This window comes from Ahaetulla prasina, chromosome 1 (assembly GCF_028640845.1).
Source record: "Ahaetulla prasina isolate Xishuangbanna chromosome 1, ASM2864084v1, whole genome shotgun sequence".
Lineage (NCBI taxonomy): Eukaryota > Metazoa > Chordata > Lepidosauria > Squamata > Colubridae > Ahaetulla > Ahaetulla prasina.
The window spans coordinates 258,830,648-258,849,989 of record NC_080539.1 but is presented as its reverse complement, the minus strand read 5'-3'; the positions used below and the strand labels follow the sequence as shown (position 1 = coordinate 258,849,989).

The window sequence follows — 19,342 nt, the reverse complement described above, 5'->3', positions numbered from 1 at the left end:
TAATTTCTTGGCAAATATACAAATGCCCATTTCTACGAAATTATTTCATTTGTGTTAAAAAGAAGAAAAGAAAGAAATGAGGTTTAATTTCTAGCTTTGAGAAGAGAAGGTCTAAAAAGAAAAAAAAACCTAGATTACAGTATAGAAGATAGAATACATTGTATGTTACTACTGTAACTAGTCCTACATCATTATTCGGCTGACTAGATGATGAGTTTCAGTAATTTTAAATAGTGGAAATTTCCTCCCCTCAAGGATTCTGAAATTATGTAATAATAAATTAATTAGGGGAACCAGTCTGGTGCAGTGGTTATAGCACCAGGCTATAAACTGGGAATGTGAATTTTAGTTTTGCCTTAGGCACAAAACCAACTGGATGACCTTGAGTCATCCATACATACTCAGTCCTAGGAAGAAGGCAGTAGCAACCACTTCCAAAGTCTTGCCAAGAAAACTGTTAGAATAGTGCAAAGCAGTCACCTGAGTCAAGACTGACTCAAAGACAGACAAACAGACAGACACACACACACACACACACACACACACAGAGTGAGAGAGAGAGAGAGAGAGAGAGAGAGAGAGAGAGTCCTTCTTGTCTGACTTTCATGGACAGGTCCATGTACTGTAGATTTCTTGACAACAGAAGTGGTTTGCCCATCTCGGATAGATGGATGGATGGATGGACAGATAAGTCTGTCTTCTCAGCCTTAGTTATCCCATCCAAGCATTACCCAGTTCCAACTCTGCTTAGCTTTTTTTTTTAGATTAGTTAAGATCAACTAGATTTTATCCCCTAGCTAGTTTAAAAAAATGTGCAAAAGTTCCATTCATATGTTATGGATGAGGAACTTAGAGAGTGACCTTTATTGGACTCTGAACAGGCACTAGTGGTAATTTAGTTACTGCTAATAAAAAAGTTAATAATTAATGTGAGACTTCATAATTATTATAGTTTCTTACAGCTGTGTATAGACACTTACTCTCTCCGTCTCCTCCACCATGTCCTCAATGTTTTTTTTTATTTAAGAAATAGCCTGTTTTCTAGGGAATCTGGGCACTGACTGTTCTATATCAAATGGAAGGGCAGGAGTATATATAATGACAAATATAGCTGCTGAACTTATTATTTTCCCAAGAGATAGGGAAATCAGTGTGACAAAGGGAGTGGGGATGCAGATCTCAACCAAACTAGACTTAAAATTACCTGTTAACCAGCTCTAAAAACTCAGTAGAGGATTTGTGAAATGCAATTGGAAGTTTAGTCCCTTTTAAAAAATAAATAAATATATTTTTGTTCTTCTAACAGATCTTTGCAGTATGCTTCCCCACTTCCTTTATCCCTCTAGCAACCTGATTATGGAGCAAGCTTTGGAAAGTCAAATAACACTGAACTGCACCGTGCAGCTGCCCTTCAGTAATGACTGTGATCTTGACCTGCGCTGGATGAAGGATAATCAGTTCTTAGACAATAAAACTCACGTTTCTTCTACTCAGTGGTAAGAAAACTTTTATATAAAGTTATTATCTTTATTTGGTTGCATGGTGGTGGCAGTGAGGAGGGCAGGAAGTCTCTCAAACTGAAGATTTTTTTGAAAACAATCTTCACACTATATGTGGGGCTGCCCCTGAAGATCATTCAGTAACTTCAGCTAGTGCAGAATGCAATTGTTTAGTAAATGGTGCCAAATAGATGGCACACATAATACCACCTGTATTGAGCTGATTGGTTACCAGTAATTTTTCTGGGTGCAATTCAAGGTGCTGGTGGTTACTTTTAAAGTCCTACATGTCTTGGGACTGGGGTACCTAAGGGATCCTCTTTTGCAAGAGTGAGTCTGCCTGCCTATCTATCTATCTATCTATCTATCTATCTATCTATCTATCTATCTATCTATCTATCTATCTATCTATCTAGGCATATTGCAAATCCCATCAACCAAAGAATGTTGGCTGGAAAGGACTGGAACAGGGGTGTCAAACTCAAGTCCTGCGGGCCGGATGCAGCCCGTGAGGTGCTTAGATCTGGTCTGTGGGGTGGCCTGGAAGCAGCAAAGGACCGGCCCGCCTTGGCTCTGCTAGCGAAAACGGAGTTTGGAGGGCCGCGTGCCACCCTGAGCTCCGTTTTCGCTGGCAGAAGGCTATCAAAACAAACTAAACACAATACAAAAGGAGAAATGTTTCCCCTTTTGCATTTGTGCATGCAAGAAGGGACAGGAAAGGAGAAAGGGAAAGGGAAAGGGAAAGAGGAAAGACAAAGAAAATGAAAGAAAGATGGGAAGAGAATAAGGAAGGAAAAATAAGGAAAGAGGGGAAGGAAGAAGAAGGAAGGAAGGAAGGAAGGAAGGAAGGAAGGAAGGAAGGAAGGAAGGAGATTATAATGAGAGTGAGGAAGGGTCTTGGGGAAGTCCTGCATGGCCACCACAGGTGCCCCCAACATGAGTCCCGAGTCACGTTCACCATGGCCATGTCTCCTGGCAATGCCCTCGGCCCTATGAGGTCAAATACAACCCTGATGCGGCCCTCAATGAAATTGAGTTTGACACCCCTGGACTAGAAGATGGGCTTTTTCCCCAGTGGCCCCTGCTCTATGAAACTCCCTTTGGAGATTAGAACAACCCCCAACCCTGTTAGCCTTTCATAAGGCCCTAAACACCTGGCTGTGTTCTTAAGCCTTGGGTGCTGAATGTGTTAAGAGTCCTATTTCCTGGCTGTATTGCTAACTGGCTGCTATGTATATTTATTTTAGATGTTTCTATTGTTTTTTAGTATTTTTTATTGTAATGTTTTTTTGAATTTTGCATTATTGACTGAGATGGACAGCTATAGGAATGAATGAATGAATGAATGAATGAATGAATGAATGAATGAATGAATGAATACATATATACATACATACATATATACATACATACATACATTCTGCTGATTATTCTGGAATGAGAAGCAAATTTTCAGTGAAACTGATGTTATAGAATGGAATGTACATTTGCTGTATTTCTAGGAAGGAATACGGTACTTATACTAAATTTTAGAAAAGGCGTATGTGTAAAACAACCAGAAAGAAAAGGGTTTATGTTTTAAAATGAGAAATTATTGTATGTCTAATTGGAGAGAGAGGGAATAGTTGTCTTAGTTTTACAGCTTTAGAATAGATATGAACACTCCTTCCCAGTGTTATGGTGTGTAGTAATGCTGAGGTGTTCAGTGACACATATATAGAGAATTTGTATGATTTAATAATATGGGAGGATGACATGGGCTGTATTATATATCATCAGGGTAGTGCCTACTACCATCCAGGGAATCTGGGCAATAGATTCTTGTGAACTCAGTAATCAATTCAAATTCTTATTGGAAAAATAATTTATGTTTCTTCAATAACAAACTGATAAGTTTCAGGTGTATTATCCCCAATGCAACATCTTTTTAAAAAATTGTTGATTCTGCAGTCTGCCCTCCACCCTCCTTCTTAGGACTTTTGCATTTGTCTGTTGACTTTTCTGAGTGGAAATGAAAATAGAAACTGGCTAGAACCTGAGCTGGTGGGTTCCTTTGCCACTGACCTAATTTAGCTAGACCCAGAGGTTGAGCAGGTAGCAGCTTTGTTAGTGTTTGGATGAGAGAAGTCCAGGAGATGTCATGGCTGTAGGTTAGACAGAGAAGCTGAAAATCTCCCACTCCCCTTAACAAAATTCTACTCATGATAAGTTAGCTATTTTATTTGCCTGGTATCTCTCATCTGTAAAACATTTTTTGTGCCGAGAGCCACAAAGGTGTTTTTGAGTATAACCTGAATTTCTTATCTATTCCCATATGGCATATCTAACATAATTATTTTTAAAATCCACATTAACCTTAGCTCTATCGTACCATAAATGTCCATGCCATCCAAATCTCTGATCACGTCCTTTTAATGCCAAGAGTGTGATCATTAGTTGACAACACTGCAGAAGAAGGAAATGGCAACCTGTTTCTGTACTGAAACTGCTTGGTTGTGTTCTTATAATAATGAAGGATTAACCTTGATTCAAAAGAGTATTATTCTACCTTTAAGGTACTCAGTAATCATTAGAGTGGAGGCAATGAGGCTTCTTTGCAATGCCTGGTAAGTTTAGAAAGGGCAATGAGGGAAAGAGCTGGTAGAAGAGGCAGCGCTGAGAAAGCAATTGAAGAACATTATTTGCTTGGCCAAGTAGATAGCAATAGGACGATCTTTCTCTATTCCTCTTCCACTTGCTCTAGGGCTGGGGTCTGCAAACTTGGCTCTTTTAAGGCTTGTGGACTTCAACTCCCAGAGTTCCTCAGCCAGCAAAGCTCTAGGGCAAGCTGGCTGCGTAATTCTGGGAATTGAAGTCTACAAGTCTTAAAAGTTGCCAAATTTAGACACCCCTGTTCTAAACTGTTCTATCACCAACAGTTGTGCTAAGATCTAAAGTTCATCCACCTGCCCACCATCTTCAAACTGATGCAGGAAATAAAAGATGGGAGAGATGGTTAGAATAATGGCAAGGCGACAGCTTGGAGAAGAACATATTAAAAATTATGACAGTAACATGGTGAACTCTTTTTGGAGTTTTGAATGCCTCTTTCTGAATAGCAATGGAAGTCCAATGGATCCAAATATTTAGATATTTTTTTTGTATCTGTGTTTGTTTGTTTGTGATTTTTATTCTCTTTCTGATACTCTTACTAAAAGAGAGAATACAGCAGGAACAGGGCTATCACCCCAACATTTGTGAGTAGCTGCATTTCATAAAAAATGACTATTTAGGAAAGCATTTGAGAACAAGTGAGCTTTATTCATTCCTCAGATCGTGGCACAACAGACTGGTTCTGTTAGCGGTTGTATTTGTCTCTTGTTTACTCTTCTGTTGCGTTGGTGGCAAGTTGCTCAGAGCCTGTGAGAACTGAATGGTGGAAAACCCTAAGTAAATAAATCTATTATGATTCCACTTCAGCTTCTCCAAAAGTTAAAGACCTCTGTGGAACAATAGGACACTTATACCGTAGTTCCACCCCAGAAGCTTTTAGAGTAAATCTTTTGGAATTCCACCTTCTGTGGTTCTTTTTGTTCTGTGGAATCACTCTGCTGGGTTGGATAAAATAACCCTAATTTGGGAAGGCGGCTTCTTGTTTATCTTCATGATTCTCAATGAGTATGCCATATGCTGTTTTTCCTTTGTCTTGTCTCTTTATGGGAGTCAGACTTGTATATTTTTCCTCTCTCCTTTGTTTCTTTCACTCTCACTCTCACTTCCTTAGGTGACGTGAGGATGAATCTCACAAAAATCCCTTGAGCATAAAGCTGGAAAGATGTATTAAGCTCATTAATTTTGTTATTGATTGTCAATAATTGTTCACAAATAGTCTGACCTATAAGCAGACATTATTCAGCTGTGTAATCTAGTAGAAATTGCTTCCCCCCACCCTCCCGAACACCTCTATAAGCAGTATTATATTGGTTATGCGTCCCTTCTCTGCAGTGGTGAAATCCAATTTTTTTTACTACCGGTTCTGTGGGTGTGGCTTGGTGGGTGTGGCTTGGTGGGCGTGGCAGGGGAAGGATACTGCAAAAATCTCCATTCCCACCCTACTCCAAGGGAAGGATACTGCAAAATCCCCATTCCTCTCCACTCCTGGGGGAAGGATATTGCAAAATCTCCACTCCCACCCCATTCTGGGGCCAGCCAGCAGTGGTATTTGCCGGTCCTCCAAACTACTCAAATTTTTCACTACCGGTACTCCAGAACCTGTCAGAACCTGCTGGATTTCACTCCTGCTTCTCTGGTATAATATTAATTGATGATTCCTATCCTTTCAGCCTACTGCCGAGGATAGGAAATCTCTCACAGTCAGAACTAAGCAAAGCAGTTAAGTATAAATAAAGGGCTTAACTCTACAAAGTCTTTACTTGTCAGTACCTTGTCAATTGTTAGTTGTTTTTTTTCTATAGAGGGGGAATCGACTTTCCTCAATTTATTCTGCTACATTTTTGTAGTTAGTTGTGTAATTTTGTGACTTTTACAATCAAAGCAGGCAGCTTTCATCCAACTTGAAAATAAATCCAGAGGTAAAAACGACAAAAAGAAAATGTTCGAGTGCAATAATTATGACTCTTTAAAAATGAAAGAAGAGAAAGTGAAAAAAGGAATAAAACCTCAGGCAGTTTAAAGAGAATTAGATTAAAAACTCATATTTTTTTCCCCTAAACAAAACAAAAGCCCATTTTAAGTAAAACTTTAACATGATCCATAGGCAGAACCTACAATTCATTTGTATGTAAAAGAAAGTGGAGAGAAATGATTTTGGAAGATCCCAAATCTCTGCTAGTGTATGTGCAATGTACGGTAAATTAGCTGGTTTGATTGCATTCATGAGAACTAAGCCTATTGCCCATATAACAACTTACCCAACCTTCCCTTTAACTTGGCAAATTTAATCTTCTTTCCACAATTCCCAATCTGCTCCTTTGAAAATGAACCTTAAATGAACTGAAACTTCAGAGCATGTTTGCTTAGATTGATCAATGTTCCTGAGGAAAGTGGGTTTTTTTTCTTCAGGCTGGAGAAATTATTTTTTATCATGTACAATCACAGTAGTGGCAGTTAGGCTGTATCCATCATCTGAACCTCTGATCTTGTGGACAAGAAGGTGGTTCTGGATGGAGGATAGGGAGATAAACAGGCAAGAGGCAAGGGAGCTCCTGACATATTAAGTTTCGGTAATTGCTCCTAGTATGTTTCTTTTGAAAGAAAGGAACAACAACAACAACAGGAAACAGCTGTATTGAACGAAAGAAACTTTGAAAGTGTTTTAAATACAGAATTGTTGAATATTTGTTTTTTGTTTTTTTATCTCACTTTTATTATTTTGAAAAATATCTCAAAGCGGTGAACATATCCAACAATCTTGAATGTGATGTCACAGTGGTTAGAATGCAGCATTGCAGTACTGCCAGGAGTTCAATCCTGAGCAGCTCAAGGTTGATTCAGGCTTCCATCCTTCTGAGGTTGGTAAAATGAGGACTCAGATTGTTGGGGGAAATATGATGACTCTGTAAACCGCTTAGAGAGGACCGTAAAGCACCATGGAGCGGTGTATAAGTCTAAGGTGCTATTGCTATTGCCATCTTCCTTCTCCCATTTTCCCCACAAGAACAATCCTGTGAGGTGAGTTGGGCTGAGAGAGAGAGTGACTCGCCCAAGGTGCTGGTTAGGGTACTCAATATTACCGTTAATACAGTTTAAAAATAAGCTGTCCACCTCTCCTTTTAGAAATGCACAATCCAATTCAGACTACTTAATGGAAAGAAACCCCACTGAGTTCAATGATTATTCCCAAGCATACTAGCGTAGGTTTGCAGACTAAGCCATGGGAAATGAGGCAGGGGTGAAATGCTCCCAATTCGGACCGGATCACCCAACCTGGTAGCAATGGTGGCGGGTGGTTCAGAGAACCAGTAGCAAAAATCCCTTCCCCCCTTCCCCCCCTCACATGCCCAGCTGAGCTGCTTTTAAAAGTTAAAAAAAAAGCCTCTGATGACCGCGCGGCTCAGCTGAGATTGTCAGAACCCTTTCAAAGCATTTTTTCTACAAGATCTTCAGCTGAAGAGGTTGTAGAAAAAATGCTTTTAAAAGTAAAAAAAAAGGTGGCCACGCCCACTCAGTCACATTAACCCTCCCACCAAGCCACGCCCACAGAACCGGTAGTAAAAAAATTTACATTTCACCCCTGAAATGAGAGGAGAATACAGAAGAGAAATAGCTTAGAAATTACATTTCTAAGAATGAGAGAGGAAGGTACTAAGTATTTGGGGCAATGTTGGGTTTCAAATTTTTTTACTACCAGTTCTGTGAGTGTGGCTTGGTGGGCGTGGCAGGGGAAGGATACTGTAAAATCTACATTCCCACCCCACTCCAGGGGAAGGTTACTGCAAAATCCCCATTTCCTCCCGATCAGCTGGGACTTGGGAGGCAGAGAATAGATGGAGGTGGCGCCAGTCAGAGGTGGTATTTACTGGTTCTCCGAACTACTCAAAATGTCCGCTACCGGTTCTCCAGAACTGGTCAGAACCTGCTGAAACCCACCTCTGATTTGGGGTGAGAAAACAAAAGCCTCTTGTCTGTAACTGAAACTTCCTGCTGCTTTTCCCAAACTGGAATGGGGATGCTTGGGAAAATAAAGAAAAATGGCAGATCAAATATGACTCTGAAAACTTAAGTAAATCAGAAATTATAGAAAAAAGGGATGTGTTTTCCAATTCATGTAACATCTTTGCTCATGCAAACTTGTTTTTGTAGTAGAGAAAGGCAAGATTACCAAGATGGACACGTTAAACCAAGAAGAGAATTTCCGTAGCACAGATTTGCTTAGGTTTTCTTAGAAATTAAATATGGCAGTGGCATCTTTTTTCCTGATCCAGTTTTAACACCAAACACCAAAGACTTCCCATCCATGAATATTGTGCACTTTTCTAGAGTTTAAAAAGGGGCACAGTACACGGTGGAATCTGGATAAGACTTTCAAGGTATAATCGACCTGCTGTATTTGTGGAATTTTACAGGAGTCTTGACATTGTTCATATCATGAATATGATATTCCATATTTTCCTATTACTTCTTCTGCTGCCATTGTTTCATTATTTAAATCAAGTGCACTGTGGAAAAAAATGAAACTTCACACAGTGTACTTTCATAGGCAACATTAGGAGTGCTCTGTCTGTAAGCACCCTAACATTTTTGGATAACCCAAATCTGAAATGTCTTGATTCTCATTATTTGCTTTTCTTCCAAAATAACGGTGTTTAGCAGTGTCTAACTTTTAACAGTGTCTTTTTGTTTGTTTGTTGTTTTCCAGGTTCAGTGACAATGAAACCAAAATATTTATCTCCAGTTCTTTAGCACTAAACATGACTGATGAAAATTATGGAGTTTTTGCCTGCTTCATTAGAAATAGTACAGCTCTTTTTACACTGAAAAAATCAGGTAGTGTGCCCATGGAAATAGTCATAAAAGATTCTATTGATTATCATTGCAGCTACATGTGCACAGCATTAATTGTTTAATAGCAGTGAGTTCACAAAATCATTGTAATAATATATATCCATTCAAGAGTAAATTTTCTGCTTCTGTTGATCAAATGACAAACTAATGAATTAAAATATTTATTTGCTGTATAGTCATAAACAAAAACATTCATAAATGTTTTTATCTATCTAGACCCGTTCCAGTCCGGCTTCCGGCCCGGATACAGTACGGAGATGGCTTTGGTCGCGTTGGTGGATGATCTCTGGAGGGCCAGGGATAAGGGTTACTCCTCTGCCCTGGTCCTATTAGACCTCTCAGCGGCTTTTGATACCATCAACCATGGTATCTTGCTGCGCCGGTTAGAGGGGTTGGGAGTGGGAGGCATCGTTTATCAGTGGTTCTCCTCCTACCTCTCTGACCGGACGCAGACGGTGTTGACAGGGGGGCAGAGATCGACTCCGAGGCGCCTCATGTGTGGGGTGCCGCAGGGATCGATTCTCTCGCCTCTCCTGTTCAACATCTACATGAAGCCACTGGGTGAGATCATCAGTGGTTTTGGGGTGAGATACCAACTGTACGCTGATGACACGCAGCTGTACTTTTCCACCCCAGGCCACCCCAACGAAGCTGTCGAAGTACTGTCCCGGTGTCTGGAGGCCGTACGGGTCTGGATGGGGAGGAACAGGCTCAAACTTAATCCCTCCAAGACGGAGTGGCTGTGGATGCCGGCACCCCAGTACAGTCAGCTGCAGCCCAATGGAGAGGGTGCGTAACTTGGGCGTACTCCTGGATGGGCGGCTGTCTTTCGAAGACCATTTGACAGCCGTCTCCAGGAGAGCTTTCTATCAGGTTCGCCTGATCCGCCAGTTGCGCCCCTTCCTGGACCGGGATGCCCTATGCACAGTCACTCATGCTCTCGTTACCTCTCGTCTGGACTATTGCAATGCTCTCTACATGGGGCTCCCCTTGAAGAGCACCCGGAGACTCCAGCTAGTCCAGAATGCGGCTGCGCGGGTTATTGAGGGAGCCGTTCGGAGCTCCCATGTAACACCTATCCTGCGCAGACTGCACTGGCTGCCTGTTGTCTTCTGGGTGCGCTTCAAGGTGTTAGTTACTACCTTTAAAGCGCTCCATGGCTTAGGACCGGGATACCTACGGGACCGTCTACTGCCAACGTCTATCTCCCAACGACCGGTGCGCTCTCACAGAGAGGGGCTCCTCAGGGTGCCGTCAGCCAAGCAATGTTGGCTGGCGGCCCCCAGGGGGAGGGCCTTCTCTGTGGGGGCTCCTACCCTATGGAACGAGCTTCCCCCTGGACTCAGACAAATACCTGACCTTAGGACCTTCCGCCGCGAACTTAAAACCTACTTATTTCGTCTTGCTGGACTCGCTTAAATTTTATATTATTAAATTGATTTATGGGTTTTTAAATTTTTTAGTAAATTTTAGAGGGAATATTTTTATCTATAAGTAGCCAAATTAAATAGGTTTTTTAAGGGTTGTTTTTAGTTTTGTACTGTGGTTTTCTTTCTGTATTTTACTTGTGGCTGTACACCGCCCTGAGTCCTTTGGGAGAAGGGCGGTCTATAAATAATAATAATAATAATAATAATAATAATAATAATAATTATTATTATTATTATTATTATTATTATTATTAAGCCTTTTTCATTTTTAATGCAGCTTTAAAACATGGGGTGTAGGAATTTGAGTTGGCCTCCCATCTGCTGGGTGCTTTTTGTGAGCGCAAAAGAGAATGAAAGAACATTATACACCCTCAATATCCAAGAGGAAATAAAATTTATTTGTGCTTAAATTAAAAGAGGGTGGGTAAAACATTGGGCTTTTGAGAATGAGAAGCAACACTAGTTTAGGAGATCATTGTATAAGAGCAGTATTGTAACAAGCTATCCTCTGTGAATCTAAGGAGAGAAATTGCCACATGATGGCACCAGGTAACAACAAAATTTTCATGGTTGTAGACTAGGCCGGGAAGTTGAAAACCATTCTGGAAGAAGGTAATGTGGTGGCATACCCCTTCCATCCTGTAAAATAATTTCAGGGCACTGCATTGTGAGACACTGAATATATTAGCCTGAAAATACTCAAGGCTCAATTAGCAAAAAGTCAGCACCAATTCTTATTTGTTATATGCCAATAAGTAACAACTGTGAAAACCTGTACTCTTTCATTTCCATATTATTAAAAATGTCCCCTGCTTGGGTCTGTCTACGAAGTCTTCAGGAGTTGAGCTTCAACTTGGCTTGGCTTCTTCAAGGAACATACTCATTTATACTAGCTAGAGTTAAGCTTGACCCATTTTTGTTCTTCTTAACAAAAATGTAAACGTTGATTAGCATCCATGCTACATGCTTTAAGTTTGGGGGAGGGCAAAACACATTTTGATATTTTAAGCATGGATGGTTCCTCAGTGACTCTGGACATTCTGCTGTGTTATTTTAAAGGAACATTCTGCAGATGTTTTTTTAGAGTGCTCTTCTGCAGCTTTCAGATGCCAAAAAAGACTTAAAAGCCAGTTTCTGTGTACAAATGTTAATAGAGATAAACTCGACTCTGACGTATGTCAGAAATCGACTTCACATCCATCCTTCATCCCAAGACCTTTATTTATTATTTTGTGAATAGGAATACTCGCCACCGAGAATTGTAATTTTCCATTTTTCAAATTCTGCTCACCACCTCTGTAGTTATGTTGCTGTTATTCTTGTTTAGACAGCAATGCATCAATTTTTTTCCCCAATAGAATCAGCTTTCACTTTTAACTCTACCCTACAGAATAGAATAGAATAGAATAGAATAGAATTTTATTGGCCAAGTGTGATTGGACACACAAGGAATTTGTCTTGGTGCATATGCTCTCAGTGTTACATAAAAGAAAAGATACGTTCATCAAGGTACAACATTTACAACACAATTGATGGTCAATATATCAATATAAATCATAAGGATTGCCAGTAACGTTATAGTCATACAGTCATAAGTGGAAAGAGATTGGTGATGGGAACTATGAAACGATTAATAGTAGTGCAGATTCAGTAAATAGTCTGACAGTGTTGAGGGAATTATTTGTTTAGCAGAGTGATGGCCTTCGGGAAAAAACTGTTCTTGTGTCTAGTTGTTCTGGTGTGCAGTGCTCTATAGCGTCGTTTTGAGGGTAGGAGTTGAAACAGTTTATGTCCAGGATGCGAGGGATCTGCAAATATTTTCACGGCCCTCTTCTACCTCCTCTACAGTGTACTGTTTCACCACAAAGTGTAATTAATGTTGTTTGTTTCCTTTTCAGAAGAGACTGTTGGGCACTTGGGTGCAGTGCTAGCCACATTTTTTGCTGCAGCACTCCTGCTATTTGTAGCTATAATGTATGTGAAGTGCCGACTGAATGCCCTGCTCTGGTACCGGAACCATTATGGAGAAGTAGAAATCAATGGTACACATATTTCCCTTTTCCTCTTGATTCAGAATATTTAACATTTGGAGAAGTCATTGAAATAAAAGAGAAGAGATTTTTGAAAATTATATAGGATCTTAAAATTCTAGCCAAGCCTATATTTTTACATCTTTCTTTTAAATGGGAATAATCAGAGGCCACAGCAGGTGCCAGCCTGCGGTCTCTTGACTCCCAGGGATCTGTGGAATAGATGAGGGAAGCCAGTATATGTATAATTTACTGCATTTTATTTCCTGTACCTTTTCTTCGGTTTAACTTTGTCTAACATTCCATCTATTTATGTGACGTTGCCTCCAAGGTTATTCCAAACTCAGAAGTCAAAGTTAACTCCTCTCTGTCTCCCATTTTTGAAATTTCACAACAAAAAAAGCTGTGGGTACCATGGGAATTAGATGAGATTGCCTTTTAAAAAAAAAATCTGTTGGTATAATATGCTGTATTTTTCTATGCTTTTTTCTACAGATGGAAAAATTTATGATGCCTATGTATCTTACGCTGATTCAGTGGATGATAGAAAATTTGTGAATTTCATAGTGAAGCCACAGCTAGAGAATCGCTATGGTTACAAGCTCTTTTTAGATGAGAAGGACATTCTGCCCAACTCAGGTAAGAATCTGGCACAAGAAAAAGCAGTGTTTGGTAGGTTGGCTCTACAGCTTAGCTTCCTGAATTGGTGGAGGACTGCAGGAGAACATCCAAAGATCCAAAGGGAATTAACTGAGTCCCCCCACACCTTCAATTGGAACAGGAAGGTAAGAACAGGAAGACTCCTAGAAACAAACCACTCCTAATCTTTCCTTCAAATGGAATGTGGCTTAAATAATTTGCATCAATTTGAACATTTTGCTGTTAAATTTCAGCAGCAGGTTCTTAGAGGTATTTCATGAAGGCCTAAGTTTATTCACTTTGGTCCTGTGGAATGATTTGAGTGAATCAAGAGAAATGTGTAATCAATTTGCCTGTTTGTCCTTCTCATGTTAATAATAATAATAATAATAATAATAATAATAATAATAATAATAATAATAATAATAATAATAATAATAATAATAATAATAATAATAATAATAATATTTTAATTTATAGACCGCCTTTCTCCCGAAGGACTCAGGGCAGTTTACAGCCACTATAAAACAAAAACAACACATACAATGCTAAAAACAACCCTTAAAAAACTTATTCAAATGGCCAATTTAAAATACAGTATCAACCCTATATGTTCATAATGGAGTAGTTTTTTCCCCCCAATGCTGACATACTAAAGTGAATATATTTTATATTTGAACAATCCATGTTGACTAGATCAAATTGGCCACCTTACAGCAAACACCTGGCAATAAAGCAATAACAACAGAGCAACATCAGATTTTAACAACCAGGGTAGTATGTAATGGATATTGCTGGTGTATTAATAGCTGTGGCCATAACCATGGCATATAAAAAAAGAGTTTCCTTCCAAAGGAAGAACTGCATCTCCATTGATCATGATGGCTTCAGGAACATTCTGAAATTCATCATCTCCTTAAGAAGAAATGTCCCCTATCTCGAACAAGAAGCCCTCTCTGCAGTGCCACTATTGTCAGGATTCAGCTTCACTTTATTTGCCTGTTCTTGTAAAAAAAATTGCTGCATTCAGACATTGGTTAAAAAGCTGCACAAATTCTCTTGATTCAAAAAAATATAGTGACATTCTGCCTGCTGTTATCCATGTACTGATGAAATCTCTGCTGATGTTTTCATCTAAATGTTAGACATCACTGGGAATGGAATAAATTCTTGTGGAACTTTACAGCTTAATTGTCACCAGATGAAGATATAGTCACTCAGGGCTATTTCTCTCAAGTAGGAAAGGAGCTGGTCTAAAAATGTGCCCTGGAATACCTTATTTGAAAGAGATGCTCCTGAAGGATACTATGGTTAAAAGATCTCTCAGCGGCTTTTGATACCATCGACCATGGTATCTTGCTGCACTGGTTAGGGGGATTGGGAGTGGGAGGCACCGTTTATCGGTGGTTCTCCTCCTATCTCTCTGATTGGTCGCAGACGATGTTGACAGGAGGGCAGAGGTCGGCCCCGAGGCGCCTCACTTGTGGGGTGCCACAGGGGTCGATTCTCTCGCCCCTCCTGTTCAACATCTATATGAAGCCGCTGGGTGAGATCATCAGTGGTTTCGGTGTGAGGTACCAGCTGTACGCTGATGACACTCAGCTGTACTTTTCCACACCGGGCCACCCCAACGGCTATCAGTGCTGTCCCGGTCCCTGAAAGCCGTACGGGTCTGGATGGGGAGAAACAGGCTCAAGCTCAATCCCTCCAAGACAGAGTGGCTGTGGATGCCGGCATCCCGGTACAGTCAGCTACAGCCGCTGTTGGGGGCGAGTCATTGGCCCCGATGGAGAGGGCGCGCAACTTGGGCGTTCTCCTGGATGGACGGCTGTCCTTTGAAGACCATTTGACGGCCGTCTCCAGGAGAGCTTTTTACCAGGTTCGCCTGGTTCGCCAGTTGCGCCCCTTTCTAGACCGGGATGCCCTATGCATGGTCACTCATGCTCTCGTGACATCTCGTCTGGATTACTGCAATGCTCTCTACATGGGGCTCCCCTTGAGGAGCACTCGGAGGCTCCAGTTGGTCCAGAATGCGGCTGCACGGGTGATAGAGGAAGCCCCTTGTGGCTCCCACGTGACACCTCTCCTGCGCAGACTGCACTGGCTACCTGTGGCCTTCCGGGTGCACTTCAAGGTTTTGGTAACTATCTTCAAAGCGCTCCATGGCATAGGGCCGGGTTACTTACCACTGCTGCCACCGATTGCTGCCACCGATTGCCTCTCACCGACCCGTGCGCTCTCACAGGGAAGGACTCCTCAGGATGCCGTCGGCCAGGCAGTGCCGACTGGCGACACCCAGGGGAAGGGCCTTTTCTGTGGGGGCTCCCACCCTCTGGAACGAACTTCCCCCAGGACTTCGCCAACTTCCTGACCTTCGAACCTTTCGCCGCGAGCTTAAGACACATCTGTTTATTTGCGCAGGACTGGACTAGAATTTTAAATTTTAAATTTGGTTTTAATTGGGGTTTTATTACTTTTATTACTATTTTAAATATTCGGCCTTATTTAATACATTTTTTAATTGATGTTTTATTCTGTATTTATATGTATGTTTTTTATCAGGCTGTAAACCGCCCTGAGTCCCTTGGGAGATAGGGCGGTATAAAAATGCGAATAAATAAATAAATAAACAAAATAAATAAAAGTATCAGGAGCTTTTTAAAAACTGAGCAGGATCAACAAGTTTATATTTCCCCTGATTCTCTGATAGAGATCTGATAGATATCTTCCATCCCAACATTTTAAAATCCCGAATTATGAGATTTAATTTGGATTTGGATCAGAGGTGGTATTCAGCAGGTTCTTAGAGGTATTTCATGAAGGCCTAAGTTTATTCACTTTGGTCCTGTGGAATGATTTGAGTGAATCAAGAGAAATGTGTAATCAATTTGCCTGTTTGTCCTTCTCATGTTAATAATAATAATAATAATAATAATAATAATAATAATAATAATAATAATAATAATAATAATAATAATAATAATAATAATAATAATAATAATATTTTAATTTATAGACCGCCCTTCTCCCGAAGGACTCAGGGCAGTTTACAGCCACTATAAAAACAAAAAACAACACATACAATGCTAAAAACAACCCTTAAAAAACTTATTCAAATGGCCAATTTAAAATACAGTATCAACCCTATATGTTCATAATGGAGTAGTTTTTCCCCCCCAATGCTGACATACTAAAGTGAATATATTTTATATTTGAACAATCCATGTTGACTAGATCAAATTGGCCACCTTACAGCAAACACCTGGCAATAAAGCAATAACAACAGAGCAACATCAGATTTTAACAACCAGGGTAGTATGTAATGGATATTGCTGGTGTATTAATAGCTGTGGCCATAACCATGGCATATAAAAAAAGAGTTTCCTTCCAAAGGAAGAACTGCATCTCCATTGATCATGATGGCTTCAGGAACATTCTGAAACTCATCATCTCCTTAAGAAGAAATGTCCCCTATCTCGAACAAGAAGCCCTCTCTGCAGTGCCACTATTGTCAGGATTCAGCTTCACTTTATTTGCCTGTTCTTGTAAAAAAAATTGCTGCATTCAGACATTGGTTAAAAAGCTGCACAAATTCTCTTGATTCAAAAAAATATAGTGACATTCTGCCTGCTGTTATCCATGTACTGATGAAATCTCTGCTGATGTTTTCATCTAAATGTTAGACATCACTGGGAATGGAATAAATTCTTGTGGAACTTTACAGCTTAATTGTCACCAGATGAAGATATAGTCACTCAGGGCTATTTCTCTCAAGAATAGCCCTGAAGTATGAAAGGAGCTGGTCTAAAAATGTGCCCTGGAATACCTTATTTGAAAGAGATGCTCCTGAAGGATACTATGATTAAAAGATCTCTCAGCGGCTTTTGATACCATCGACCATGGTATCTTGCTGCACTGGTTAGGGGGATTGGGAGTGGGAGGCACCGTTTATCGGTGGTTCTCCTCCTATCTCTCTGATCGGTCGCAGACGGTGTTGACAGGAGAGCAGAGGTTGGCCCCGAGGTGCCTCACTTGTGGGGTGCCGCAGGGGTCGATTCTCTCGCCCCTCCTGTTCAACATCTATATGAAGCCGCTGGGTGAGATCATCAGTGGTTTCGGTGTGAGGTACCAGCTGTACGCTGATGACACTCAGCTGTACTTTTCCACACCGGGCCACCCCAACGGTTATCAAGTGCTGTCCCGGTGTCTGGAAGCCGACGGGTCTGGATGGGGAGAAACAGGCTCAAGCTCAATCCCTCCAAGACAGAGTGGCTGTGGATGCCGGCATCCCGCACAGTCAGCTACAGCCGCTGTTGGGGCGAGTCATTGGCCCGATGGAGAGGGCGCGCGTTCTCCTGGATGGACGGCTGTCCTTTGAAGACCATTTGACGGCCGCTCCAGGAGAGCTTTTACCAGGTTCGCCTGGTTCGCCAGTTGCGCCTTTCTAGACCGGGATGCCCTATGCATGGTCACTCATGCTCGTGACATCTCGTCTGGATTACTGCAATGCTCTCTACATGGGGCTCCCTTGAGGAGCACCGGAGGCTCAGTTGGTCAGAATGCGGCTGCACGGGTGATAGAGGAAGCCTCGTGGCTCCCATGTGACACCTCTCCTGCGCAGACTGCACTGGCTACCTGTGGCCTTCGGGTGCGCTTCAAGGTTTTGGTAACTATCTTCAAAGCGCTCCATGGCATAGGGCCGGGTTACTTACCACTGCTGCCACCGATTGCTGCCACCGATTGCCTCTCACCGACCCGTGCGCTCTCACAGGGAAGGACTCCTCAGGGTGCCGTCGGCCAGGCAGTGCCGACTGGCGACACCCAGAGGAAGGGCCTTTTCTGTGGGGGCTCCCACCCTCTGGAACGAACTTCCCGCAGGACTTTGCCAACTTCCTGACCTTCGAACCTTTCGCTGCGAGCTTAAGACACATCTGTTTATTTGCGCAGGATGGACTAGAATTTTAAATTTTAAATTTGGTTTTAATTGGGGTTTTATTACTTTTATTGCTATTTTAAATATTTGGCCTTATTTAATAAGTTTTTTAATTGATGTTTTATTCGGTATTTATATGTATGTTTTTTATCAGGCTGTAAACCGCCCTGAGTCCCTTGGGAGATAGGGCGGTATAAAAATGCGAATAAATAAATAAATAAATAAATAAATAAAATAAAAGTATCAGGAGCTTTTTAAAAACTGAGCAGGATCAACAAGTTTATATTTCCCCTGATTCTCTGATAGAGATCTGATAGATATCTTCCATCCCAACATTTTAAAATCCCGAATTATGAGATTTAATTTGGATTTGGATCAGAGGTGGTATTCAGCAGGTTCTGACCAGTTCCGGAGAACCACTAGCGGAAATTTTGAGTAGTTCGGAGAACCGGTAAATACCCCCTCTGACTGGCCCCATCTATTCTGTGCCTCCCAAGTCCCAGCTGATCAGGAGGAAATGGGGTTGGGGAGGGAATGGAGATTTTACAGTATCCTTCCCCTGCAATGCCCACCAAGCCATGCAACACCCACCAGGCCACACCCACAGAACTGGAAGTAAAAAAAATTGAAGCCCACCACTGATTTGGATGATGATGATAATAAGCTCCTGCATAATCTTCATCATAAGATGAATGATTAAACAAATGATTTTAAAAAATCCCCAAGGGTTTGGCCTTTCTCAGAAAAACAAACAATCTTCTTTTCCAGAGCCTTCTGCAGATCTGATTATGAATGTCAGCCGATGTCGACGCCTTATTGTGGTTCTTTCTTATGCATATTTAGAACAAGAATGGTGCAACAATAATTTCAGGTAAATAGACTCTCATTTCTTTAACATTTGTGTGTGTGTACTTGCTCCCTTCTCTCATGTCTGGGTTTTTTTGGGTTTTTTTGAATGCTGTACTGTCTTGTAAACTGCATTTTGCTGCGATGCATAAACTAATATGCTGTTCCTTGCATGAATCCTCCAAACCAAGTTTTCAAATTAATTATTTATTCTGGTTTCCAATCTGTTTCATGAGTTTTTGCAGGTCACTATTTGGTTTGAATGTCAAGGTAAACTCTGACTTGAAAAACTAATCCGATAAATATTCTGTTCAACTGACTATGTGTGTGTGGCTCATTCTCAGTCTTCCAAGCTATAGTAGAAGACACGGAGAATGTACTATTTGCATGCAAACATTTTTTTTGAACAAGGTCATCTCATTCACAGCAACTAAAATCTCTCCTACATCTTTGATACATAGG

At 41.0% G+C, this 19,342-nt stretch overlaps 1 protein-coding gene across 5 annotated transcripts in view; it reads left to right on the top strand.

Moving 5' to 3' along the window:
• The window catches only part of SIGIRR (single Ig and TIR domain containing), a 49,222-nt gene that overhangs the window by 9,871 nt on the left and 20,009 nt on the right, over window positions 1-19,342 (top strand). For 2 of the 5 annotated variants that reach the window (XR_009152022.1, XM_058156335.1), the window contains exons 3-7: window positions 1,307-1,496; window positions 8,857-8,984; window positions 12,331-12,474; window positions 12,958-13,101; window positions 18,803-18,905. Coding sequence is in view for 4 of the 5 variants with exons in the window: in XM_058156335.1 (XP_058012318.1) it covers window positions 1,307-1,496; window positions 8,857-8,984; window positions 12,331-12,474; window positions 12,958-13,101; window positions 18,803-18,905 (709 nt within the window). In the remaining variant the exon portion in view is untranslated. Of the gene's footprint in view, window positions 1-1,306; window positions 1,497-5,821; window positions 5,871-6,888; window positions 7,010-8,856; window positions 8,985-12,330; window positions 12,475-12,957; window positions 13,102-18,802; window positions 18,906-19,342 lie in introns of those variants that run through there. The other 3 variants (XM_058156354.1, XM_058156363.1, XM_058156344.1) reach the window with 3 other exon arrangements.